This window comes from Melanerpes formicivorus, unplaced genomic scaffold, assembly GCF_026170545.1.
Source record: "Melanerpes formicivorus ecotype bairdi unplaced genomic scaffold, bMelFor1.0.p_v2 SCAF_24, whole genome shotgun sequence".
NCBI lineage: Eukaryota > Metazoa > Chordata > Aves > Piciformes > Picidae > Melanerpes > Melanerpes formicivorus.
In genome coordinates, this window is record NW_027142376.1 from 2,594,261 (window position 1) to 2,606,497 (window position 12,237).

Below are 12,237 nucleotides of genomic sequence, written 5' to 3' on the forward strand. Positions count from 1 at the left end.
TGAATACATGCATGGATGTATACAAATGCGTATGAGCTCTTTGGGTCTTTGTTAGTTTACTGCTGGGTCTGCTTTTCATTTGTAAGTTTTTTTCAACTTTCTTCAAGAAAGGGACTTTGTTTTGCATAGTGTTCTTTTTGAGAGAGTAAAAAAGACATATATCTGTCTTTTTTTTTTTTTTTTTTTTTTTTTACTCCACACTGAATAATCAGAGAATGATGATCTTAGAAGATCCACCAGAAAAAAAAATGTTAGAAATGAACGAGGAGGAAAGATCATCGGAGCTTAAAAAGTCTATTTGTGATCTGCTCCAGAAATAGGTGTGCCCAAGGTTCTCAGCCAAAATTTGCTCCCAGTCAGACATGTGAAGTCCACAGAATCCAGTTAAAATTAATACAATTAGTTTTGTTCACAGTTCTTACAAATGCTAGTGAGTTCTAAGTGCTGCCAGCTTCTGTGTTACCAGAGAAAGATCACTAAAACATGAATCAGATGAAGTGAAAACATCTTGAGCTGTGAAATACTGCAATCAATGAGAATATTTTTATTGAAAAGAGACTCAGGCAGTGGGTTGAAAACTCACTGCATCATAAATTAAAATCTCTGGCATCAATAGCAGGAAACTAAAAGTGAATAAAGGAACATTAAATAATGCTCCACAATTTTGCTTACACTGTCTCTTACAAAAATGACTCATTCAAAGGAGAAGTAAATGCTAAAGACCCAAATCACAGAATAACAGAATGGTGGGGCTGGAAGGGATCTCTGGACATCGCCTAGTCCAAGTCCCCTGCTAAAGCATCCTGGATCAATCTGCCCAGGATCACATTAAGGCAGGTTTGGAAGCTCTCAAAAAAAAAAAGGAGACTCCACCACCTCACTGGCCAGCCCATTCAGGCTGCTCTTCTCCAGGCTAAACAGCCCCAGGTCTGCCAGCCTCTCTTCCTCACAGAAATGATCCAGGCTCCTCAGCATCTTTGTAGCCTCCGCTGGACTCTCTCCAGTAGTTCCCTGTCTCTTTTGAAATGGGAAGCCCAGAACTGGACACAATACTCTAGATGCAGCCTTACTAGAGAACTAAAAGAAAACTTGCTCTCCATAATCTTCTTAATGCACCCCAGGAGACCGTCAGCCTTCTTGGCCACAAGAGCACACTGCTGGCTCACAGCAAAGTGGTCCACCAGCACTCCCAGGTCCTTCACTGAGGAGCTACTTTCCAGCTGGTCAGCCCCTCACCTGTACCTTCAGGTGAACAAAAATCATACTACATAAGGTGACACAGCAGGGGAATATGCTGTTTCAAGCTCAGCACAGACTACAAATATCAGGATGAAATGGTCTTGTTCAGCACAGTAAAGCTGGGATACCTTTGCTTTTATCGTAGTGACAGACTTCACACATGAAGGTGAAAGGGAGTGATTTATTTTTATTCTCCCCAGGTGATACACGAGGACAAGGAGAGGGTAACAGCCCAGACAGAGAAGCATATATCTCATTTATTTCCGGACTGTCTGACAAATATTGGCTTACCCCCAGTGGGTGTTTGGAGGATTCATAGTCCTCTCATTCCAGCAGCAACGGCAGAAAGTTCCTCCTGGAGGTCCAGGCAAAGTCCCCAACGTGCATGAGGGCAGCAGTCCCAGGGTCCTGATGGCTTCGTTGCCCTTGGGGCCTCCTCTGTGCCAGGTCCCTGTCCTCCTAATCTGCTGCTGCATGATAAAGTTAAACAAGTGTTTGTTGCAGTTTGTTGCTGTGGAAATACCAAGTCAAGTGGCTTCAGTTTCAACGAGATTTCCCTCCTCTTTCTCCCACCACACCTTTTATGTTTGTTTGGTTTTCTTTAAAAAAATATTTATATTTTTATCGAATATCAGTAGCAGGACACACTGGTGACAAGCAGAAGGGGAGGGAGTAGCCCCAGCGCTGCCCAGTGCCCCTCTGCCCCGGCCACTTTACCCTGTTAGTTGTGCTGGGGGCAGGGGTTGGGGTGAGGGAATAAAAGCATTCCTGCATGTCTGGAGTGAAGGAAAAAAAAAAAAAAAAAAAAAAAAAAAAAAAAAAAAAAAAAAAGATAAAGGGGGAAAGTGAAAGGGGAGGGGAAGTGCAGCCAGGGCCTGGAGCCGCCAGTGAAATGATGCTTCCCCATCCCTCCTGCTCAGATAATAGTTAACTCGGGGTTAAAGATTAACCGCCGGGCAAAGCAGGGTATAAATGGCGCGGCGAACCCGATGTATACGAAGTGCCTGGCGATCCTCAGCCTGCCCAGCTGCCCTCGCCCCGATCCTTTCTCAACGACATGAGCAGCCCGCGGCGGCCGCCCCGCTGCTGGCTGCCAGCCTTGCTGCTGCCGGCGCTGCTGGGCGGAGTGGCCCCGCAGCCCATGCGCTGCTCCCCCTGCACCCCGGAGAAGCTGTCGCTCTGCCCTCCCGTCCCGCCCGCCTGCCCGGAGACTGCCCGCCAGCCCGGCTGCGGCTGCTGCCAGACCTGCGCCCTCGGCCCCGGTCAGCCCTGCGGGGTATACACGGCCCGCTGCCGCCAAGGACTGCGCTGCCACGTCCCGCCGGGGGAGCCGCGACCGCTCTCCATTCTCATCCAGGGCCAAGGGACCTGCATGCCCGCCAGCGAGGCCGGAGGGACGCGCCCGGCCGAACCGGCAGGTACCGCGGGTGGCGGCGGGCCGAGGGGAGCAGCGGACGGGGACTCCTGGCAGAGGGGAGGGCGTCAGGATGCTTAAGGGAACGACTTGGATCGGGCAGGGGCCGGACGAGCCGAGGAAACCAGCGCTCTGGCTGTGCGAGGGGACAGGCAGTCGGCTGCAGGTTCGAGGGAGCCTTACCCACCCACAGGCTGCGAGCGCAGAACTGTGCAGTGCTGGAGTGGGGTGATGCGAAATTCAGGATCAGGTTTGGTGGAAGCTATAGACAGTTTCGCTGTACAGAATCATTGACTCACTTGGGTTGGAAAGTATCTTAAAGATCATCAAGTCTAACCATTATCTAACTCTACGAAGTCTGGTGCTAAACCGTGGCTCTCGGCACCACATCTCTGCCTCTTTTCAACACCTCCACGGATGGGGATTCAACCACCTCCCCGGGGAGCCTGTTCCAGTCTTTAAGACCCCTTTAAGCCACGATGGGTCTTCTAATAACCAACCTAAACCTCCCCTGTTGCAACTTGAGACTATTTCCTCTCATGCTGTCACTTGTTTCTTAGGACAAGAGACTAACACGTGCCTCCAACTTCCTTTCAGGGAGTTGTAGAGAGCTGGATGGTCTCCCCTCAGCCTCCTTTTCTCCAGACCAAACAACCCCAGGTCATGGGGTTTTAGTAGCAAGCCATGACTGGAAAAGGACAAATGTATTTTGGATTTTATGTCCATCTCCAAAACTCCTGATTTGGAATCAGAAGACCTACATAGTGTTCATGCCTGTCTTCTTTTGAAGAATAAAGCATATCTGAAGTAGTTCAGTGCTAGCTGCTTGACCAAAAAGACATCTTAAGCCTCTTATGCTATGCGATTAATCAGGAACTTTTTCAGTGCTACTTCATTATCTTGCAATTTGATGTTTTCACCATCATTACTGCTATCTTCATGGAGTGGTGACTAAGGTAACTCAGTAGCATTTCAAAAATAATCCTTGGTGATCCAAAATGCCAATGGCTGTTGGTGGCTGGAAGTGGAGATTCTCTTGTACTTGAGAGGGCAGTGAGGGGAAAGAGTGGTTACTAAAACTGGGTGTTTAAGCCTCCTGACTTTAAAAGGTCTAGGATTTGATTTGATTCTCTCCTTGCTTTTCCTTTTGCTTGCTTTCATTCTTTCCCTACTCAATCTTCCACCTCCATTTTCTTTTAAAAATCACCAAAAGAAAGAGAGGTGTTTTCCATTCCATTGGATGATTGCAGCCTTGATCCAGCAAGCTATTTGAAGGCATTCAGACACTTTTATCCCATGACGTGGCCCCCCAAGTGAGAGAGTTCATGCGTGATAAGTGAGGCACTGACATGCAAGTGGTGATCAGGCACATCCAAAGAGCTCCTGACTATTCCATCCACTGCAGGCCAGCATGAGCTACTGCTGGCTACTGTGGATTGCTGCCCCATCTTATATGTGAGGCAAGCCATGGAACAAAGTACAGGATGCCATGGGATCAGGTCTGGACCAGTACCTTTCCCAGATTAAAACCGAAATGCATCATGCTGATGAAAGTATAAATTCATGACAAGTTTAACTCCAGTCTTTCCTCATTTAGCAAAGTCTCAACCATCTACTGTAGCCAAGAAGGGCACTTTCTTAAATATCTAAGATACTGGCTGCAGCTTCATCTTTGAGATTAGAGTGATCTTGGAGGATCACAAAATAAGGAACTTGTCAAAGAACAGCTGATATGTACTCCTATGAATTTATGACAAATTAATCTGATGTGCTGCAGATTTAGTTTTATTCCTTCTGTAAGAGGTACTGCAATGGATCTGTTTCAGGTGTTACTTTTTATTGCTGTTATTTCTTCTTCTTATTTTTTTCTTTTGAACTTCGAGAAATAAATGCAAAAACTGACTAAAGATACTCACATTATTATCACTCCTTTCCAGATTCTCTCGAACCTGAAGACCTGCCTTTGGAAAGTACTGAGTTGACACAGGCTCAGCTGCTGAGCTATCAGCTGATGTTTCCCATAGGCCATGACAAATCCATCCCCTGGAATGCCATCACTGCATATGAAAATATGAAAGCCAAGAGAGTATCTGAACTCAAGAAGTGGAAAGAGCAGGTGGGTTGGGTTTTTTTATTTATTTTTTTTTCAAACCTTTCAGGGACTGCTTCAGTAGGTGCTATTGATTCAGAATACAAGATTAAAATGTGCATGACATCCTACTGGGATGACAGCACTTTGGGTGGCCAGAAAACAGACTTCTGAAATGCCTCTATCAGGTGTTTGAGGAACAGGCAATGGGGCAGCGGCAATAAAAACAGGTATACACCAAGGGCCAACAGACACTGATTGGATCACAGGAGGTTCCACCTGAACACAAGGAAAAACTTCTTTGAGGGTGGCAAAGCACTGGACCAGGCTGTAGAGAAGATGTAGAGTCTCTGTCTCTGGAGGCATTCCAAACCTGCCAGGACGTGTTCCTGTGTGATTTAGTCTGGGTGATCCTGATCTGGCAGGGGTGTTGGATTGGATGATCTTCCGAGGTTCCTTCCAACCCCTACCAGTCTGTGATCAGGTGTGTCCTGTACAGACTCCATGCCAAGGCTGAGTCTTCATTTGCATTTCCTATCAGATTATAATATGAGTCCTTAATTTCCAGGAGCCCGTGTTAAAATCTTGGAGCCCTTATGTATTTTAGTCAAAAAATAAAGGTGTTTGTCACTGGTCCAGTGCTCAGTGGCATAAAAGGGAGTCCTTATATCCAGGTATTGATGGCATGCCGGTGCAAGCCCAAACGTGTTTCTTTCAGATGACAGGGATTCACCATCAAGTAGCTGTGTGTAAAAGGACAGAAAGCTCAGCAATTAAATTGAGCTTTTTCCTCCGACACTGCAAATCGCAGTGGAGCTGTGGGGCCTTTGCAAGCAGGTCCGTGTTCCACTTGAGGGCACCAGAGAACCGCAGTTCGACCAGTCCTAGGCAGCGAGCCGCACGGCACTGAGTTAGAACCAGGCGCCACACAAGCCCAGTTTCCTAAGGGGCACAGACATAATGAAAAACAAAGCAAAAAACTAACTAACCCCCATCTCAACCTAGGAGGTTTGGTTACACATGCAGAACAGGACTTAGTCATTGATCTTCTCTGAGCTAATTCTACGAAGTGCTGTCAGCTCCGGTTCTGATTTGTAGGCTTTGCTTTTCTCACCCAGAGCGCCACGCTGGCTTGAGCAGGACTGCTTGTGTGAGGGGTGGGCACAAAGAGGTCTTGCAGGAGGGCATGATCATTTCACACTCTGAAGTGAAAAATACTTCTTTACTTAGTTCTCCTCCCCTTCCCCTTCTTTGAGCACATTAGGTGCTGTTAAAGCGTGACAGCCGTGATTTGGGGAAAGGGAGGAAACAAACTGTGACAACACTAAACAATGCAACAAGTTCTTCATTCGCAGTTCCAGGCACTTTGGGTCTGGGTCTCAGAGCCATGGGGCTGCCCTCTGTTCTGCTTTGATGACAGCTCTGTCCTGCACAAAAGATAAACACTCGGATGTTTGTTCTTGCACCATCTCTATATGCCTTTCACCTATTCTCCATGCAGCAACAGAATGCAGGGCCATGGCAACCCAGAAGACGTGGCTGGGCTCACGTACACCAGCCTCCTAATGTGCACCTCCCCATAATAGGAGAGATTGTGCCCTTGGAGCAGTAATGTGTTTACTTAGCACAGGTTAAATTTCCTTGTGTGGCAATTGCAGGATTTAAATCCTCATGTTTCTGAGGACAGAAAATACCTCAAAGAATAAAAAACAAAGGCCTAAGTGCAACACCAGAGTTTTCTGGCTGTCCTACTGAAACAAGTAAAAGCTACCTGTCAAGCAGCCTGGTGCAGATTATATGACTAATAAGCATTTTGAGCTGCTTTTTTGTGGGCTTTACGCTGATCACTTTGTTTGGCTTGCTTCTGTGTGATTTTGGTATTGACAACCTTTGCTTGGCACTCTTGCAGGGACCTTGTCAGAAGGAGCTCTACAGAGCACTGTATAAATTGGCGAAGGCTCAGCAGCAAAGCGGAGGGGAGATATACAAATTCTACTTGCCCAACTGCAACAAGAATGGTTTTTACCACAGCAAACAGGTACCTGCTTCTTCCCCTGCCTGCTCACAAAGCCCTGCCACCAGCCTGGCACAGTCAACCCTTCCCTGGCCCTCTGCTCCCAAGCTCAGGAGCTTGCAGCTGCTGGAAAAGCAGGTTGTGAAAACAGGGATACTTGGTTGTGAGAGCAGATGGTTTGTCCTTCTTCTCTTAGAAGTGAGCTGCATGCTGTGGGCTGACAGCAATGGAGGCAGGAGGCTTTTCCATTCACAGAACAGGTGCAGGCAAGGCCGTCTTCAAATTCGTTTTAACCCTGTCTGCTCCCAGGCCAAATCAAGCCCCTGGTCTGTTCACACACTCAGAGTTGACATTAATTCACAATGTCCACCCTACTGCCTGCAAAGGCCATTGAATAGATAGAAAACGTTGCAGAGAAAGGAGGCTCTCAACTCCCAGGTGGTGAAAAACTCACATAGGCAGTGAAAAAAACCCTCTGGAGCAAAATTAGCTTTCTGAAAGGGTCACCAAAAGAAATTGGATCTGTGCTGCTTATGGATTATGTTATGTGCTCATTTCCATCACAGCCTCCAAAAAAGCCATTGCAAGTTACACCGAGAGTAATCGGTAAACTAACTAAAGCTCCAAACCTCAAGCCACACCCTGCTAACCACAGGTCATGCACACAAATTTAGCAGGTCTGCATAAATCTGTGTCATCAAGACTCCTTGGTTTTGGGCATGCCAGTACTGTGTGACTCAGACACTGTGACCTGCAATCTAATCAGGCACAAACAGAATTCTGTTTAACCCCCTCACAAGAAAAAAACAACAACAAAGCAAAACACCCATTTTTGCCTCCTTGCATTAAGGTCCAGACCTTCCAGTCACTGCTCTCTCCCTACCAGCTGGCATAGTCTGCCTTCATAGAAATGCAGAATCATAGAATGGTTTTGGTTGGAAAAGACCTCTAAGAGTATTGAGTCCAACTGTCAGCCCAAAACCACCATGGCCATTAAACCACATCCCAAAGTGTCATATCCACACATTTCTTGAGCACATCCAGGGACAGTGATTCCACCACCTCCCTGGGAAGCCTGTTCCAGTGCCTGACCACTCTTTCAATGAAGAAATTGTTCCTAAACTCCAGCCTAAACCTCCCCTGGCACAGTTTCAGGCCATTTCCTCATTTTATCACCTGATACTATAGAGAAGAAACCAACCCCCATCTGACTCCAGCCTCCTTTCAGGGAGCTGTAGAGAGGAATTTCCTTTAGTTTCTCATGCTGGAAGACATTTCTGATTTACAGTGTTGTTTACCAAAGGGTGGGTATACCGGTTTTAATCCAATGTTGCTGAGCATGGGTCAGGAGGGTAGATTTAGACTGGATAATAAGAAGAAATTCTTTACAGTGGGGGTGGTGAGACACTGGAACAGGTTGCCCAGGGAGACTGTGGATGCACCCTCCCTAGAAGTGTTCAGGGCCAGGCTGTATGGGGCCTTGAGCAGCCTGGTCTACTGGAAAGCATCTCTGTCCATGGTGGTGGGGTTGGAATTAGATGATCTTTAAGGTCTGTTCCAACCGAAACCATTCTATTAATCTGTGAATCCATGAATCCCTAGCCAGTGTGTTGCTCAGCTGTTCTGTCAGAGCAGGGGCCACCCCATTAAAGAAAGTCAGTGCACATCAGATCCCCCCAGCTCTGCCCCTAGTTCTGTCCAGCGTTTCTGCTTGCAATATGGCACAGGTAGCTTTCTGCTGAGTGACTTACCCTGTTTTGCTAATCACCTAGTGTGAAACCTCACTGGATGGAGAGTCTGCTGGCTGCTGGTGTGTCTATCCCAAAAACGGAAGAAGAATTCCTGGATCTCCAGAAATGAAAGGAGACCCCGAATGCCAACAGTATCTCGACTCACAAGAATAAAACTCAACACATTAACTCCCACCAGGTTTCCTGTGGGGCCTGACATTTCAGGAAGGTAGCTTTTGTGTGCCTGATTTTCAGCCTATGAGTAACCTCATAAAGTAGCTTTTTGACTGCACCAGGGATTGCTCAGATGCTGGAGTGACAGATACCAGCAACTGCAACATCAAGTCCTATAGCCCTGTGTGTACATTGTTTGTATAATACTCTTGTGTGTAAAGCTTTTGAGTTATTTATTTCACAGTACCTGTATTTTTGTGTCTGTGTGTGTTGTTACTAATTTATATCCTCACTTTATAACTTTATATGTAAATACTTAATGTTATTGGTCTTAAATGTATGGATCCTATGTTGGAGGAATGTTGCTACTTAAAAACTCCTAATGGCATAACCCTGTTGGGGAAAAAAATGGCTTGTAAACTTGCCTTTTTTTTTTTTTTTGTACTGGTTATTTATAGATATAAAACTGAATTAAAGAAAAAAAAAAAAAAAAGCCTTCAGTAGAGAACAGGCTTAGAAACTTATTTAAAACCTGTTTTGTTTGTCTGACACGTTGCTTTTGCACCTCAGTTTCAGTGTCAAGCAGTTTCTTAAAAGATAATATCTCAACCCTGGTTATAAACAGAAGCTTCTGATGGTATAGGGTTTGTCTCTGGTTTCCAAACAGGGAAGAACATGACAAGATATTCTGTGCCAGCTTTGGACAGGTGTAAGTTCTTCACCTGTTGACATTGTCATGTCATTTAAGATGAGCTATTCAATCCTATCCTCTACACCGTCTTGCTTTCTGCTTGCTCCCAAATTCAGTGGCAGGTGGGAGAGTAGAGAAAAAGGCACCTCTGGCAGATCTGCCTCCTGAGTTTCTAGCTTCCCTTTCTGGAGCTCTCACTGCCCTGTTCCGCTTCTCCCAGCCTCTCCAATCCTGGCTGTTCCCCGTAAGCCTTTGTCTTGGGCAAAGCAGCCTCCAAGGAAAGTTCTGAAGAGGTTTCTTAGATAGGGACTCTGGATGCCTTCCTCCACTCAGAAGTATTAGTGAGTTTAAAAGATAATTATGGAATCTCAGCATGGTGGATGCTGGAAGGGACCTCCAGGCATCATCCAGTCCAACCCTTCTGCTAAAGCAGGGTCATCCACCACAGGTTGCCCAGGATCACAATGTCCAGGTGGGTCTGGAATCCCTCAGAGAAGACGACTCCTCAGCCTTTCTGGGCAGCCTGCTCCAGGGCCCCAGCATCCTCACAGCAAAGTTTTTCCTGACATTTAGGTGGGACCTCCTGTGGTCCAGTTTGTGCCTGCTGCCCTTTGTCCTGTCACTGGAAAGAGTCTGACCCCTTCCTCTTGCCTCCCACCCTTTAGCTCTTGCTGATCATTGAGAAGATCTTTAAGACTGCTCTTCCCCAGTCTAGACAGACTCAGAGGTCCCAGCCTTTCCACCTTACCAAGATGCTTCAGTCCTCTCTGGTTTTGTAGCCTCTGTTGAGCTCTCTTCCCTGTTTCTCTTGAACTGGGAAGCCCAGAATTGGACACAATACTCCAGGTGTGGCCTACCTAGGGCAGAGTAGAAGGGTAGGCGAACCTCCTAGTCATGCTCTTCTTAGTCCACCCCAGAACACCATTGGCCTTCTTGGCCACAGGAGCACACTGCTGGCTCAGTGTTGGTACTGGAAGGAGCCTTTCACTGCACAGAAAGTCAGAGGTCATAAAAAGGAGCCTGGGGAACAGCCCAGCCTTACTCTTTCAGATGAAAGCACAGAAGAAGGTTCCTCGGCTTGGGATACAGTCTCTCTCCCTCCACTCCATGTTTCTTCAACTCAGTGGTCACAAAGAAAAAGAAAGAAAAGAAGTGACTTCCCTGCTGGCTTCAAGCTGGTGTTGTCCATGGAGAAACTGGTATGAGACTTAGTAAATCCCAGAGGTGGAAAAAGGCTGCACCAACCCTGCCTAATAGAGCAATAATATTTTGCAAGAGCCTGACAGGGTGGAAACTAGGCATAAACCCCTGCTGCTGCTTGTTGGCACAGGCTTGGGGTTTGAAACAGGAGTGGGAAGTGGCTCCCAGAAGCTGCAAAGCTAGAGTCCAGAGGTCTGTGCTCTCTCTCTCTCTCATAACTTTGTGCTTGCTGAATGCATTTGCTGCCACGGCATCTCAGTGTGGGCTCATCAGGTTGGCATCCAGTCAACTGCTCTAGATTTAAAACTGTAGGTATTCTACTGAGCCTCTTGTAAAGTGTGTTTTAGTCTTTCCAAGGAAGGCACCCGCACTAAGTTCACAGGTGATGGTCAGCTGGGAGTGAGAGTGTTAATCTGCTGGAGGGTAGGAGGGCTCTACAGAGGCACCTGAACATTGATGAGCCATAACTAGTTGTATGAGATTCAACAAGGCCAAGTCCTGGGTCCTGCACTTGGGGCACAACTACCCTATGAATGCTTCAAGTTTGCAGCGGAGTGTCTGGAAACTGTCCAGCACCTGGGGGTGTTGATCAACAGCCGACTGAAGATGAGCCAGCGTGTGTCCAGGTGGCCAAGAAGGCCACCAGCATCCTGGCCTGTATCAGCAAGAGTATGGCCAGCAGGACCAGAGAAGCAATTGTCCCCCTGGACTGAGCACTGGTGAAGCCATAGCTTGAGTAGTGGGTTCAGTTTTGGGCTCCTCACTAAAAAAAAAAAAAAAAAAAAAACCACAAAAAAAAAAAAACAGAAAAAAGAATAAAAAACAAACAACACTGAAGTGCTGGAGTGTGTCCAGAGAAGGGCAACAAAGCTGGAGAAGGGTCTGGAGAGCAGGTCTGGTGAGGAGCAGCTGAGGGAGCTGGGATTGTTTAGACTGGAGAAAAGGAGGCTGAAAAGAGACCTGGCTCTTCACAGCACCTTGAAAGGAGGTTGGAGCAAGGTGTAAGTAACACACTAACAAGCAATAAGTCAAGAGGAAATGGGTTCCAGTAGCACAGGGGAGGTTTAGGTTGGATATGAGAAGAAACTTCTTCACTGAAAAGGTTCTCAAACCCTGGCACAGGCTCCCCAGGGAGGCAGTTGAATACCCATCACTGGAGGTGTTTCACAGAGGCAGAGATGTGGTGCTGAGGGACATGATTTAGCATCAGTCTTGGTAGAGTTAGTGAATGGTTGGACTCAATGATCTTAAAGATCTTTTCCAACCAAAAAGATTCTGTGACTGTGATTCCAAAAGCAGTTCATGGCACTGCTGTTATCAATAATTAACATCTGACCTTGCTGCAATGAGCTATAGAGAGACCTGGGTAAAGCTGTGTTACACCATCACACTCACTGCATCCACATGCAATGGCAAGAGTTTTACCAAGCTAAGGAAGAAGCACCAAATTTAGATGGAACTTTGGAGTCCCTTCATGAAGCCTACCCAGTGCTGAGTAACTATTGTGTGGCATTGTCAAGAGAAACCACTGAAGGAAAAAAAAGAAGGGGAGATCACGTCCTCACAGCTCTAGCATGTTGCTTGAGAGGACTCTGACTCTTCCCACCCCACTGACCTTGTGTGAAGGTTGGCCAATGGCATCCTGGCCTGTGTCAGGAACAATGTGACCAGTAAGAGCAGGGAAGT

At 46.8% G+C, this 12,237-nt stretch overlaps 1 protein-coding gene across 1 annotated transcript; it reads left to right on the forward strand.

Moving 5' to 3' along the window:
* Positions 1 to 2,216: 2,216 nt before the first annotated feature.
* On the forward strand, positions 2,217 to 9,263 carry IGFBP1 (insulin like growth factor binding protein 1). Its single transcript, XM_068152595.1, has 4 exons — positions 2,217 to 2,657; positions 4,591 to 4,769; positions 6,652 to 6,780; positions 8,529 to 9,263. Exons 1-4 carry the CDS (start codon positions 2,297 to 2,299, stop codon positions 8,658 to 8,660), a joined length of 801 nt encoding a protein of 266 aa, XP_068008696.1. The 5' UTR covers positions 2,217 to 2,296; the 3' UTR covers positions 8,661 to 9,263.
* The last annotated feature ends 2,974 nt before the right edge of the window (positions 9,264 to 12,237 follow it).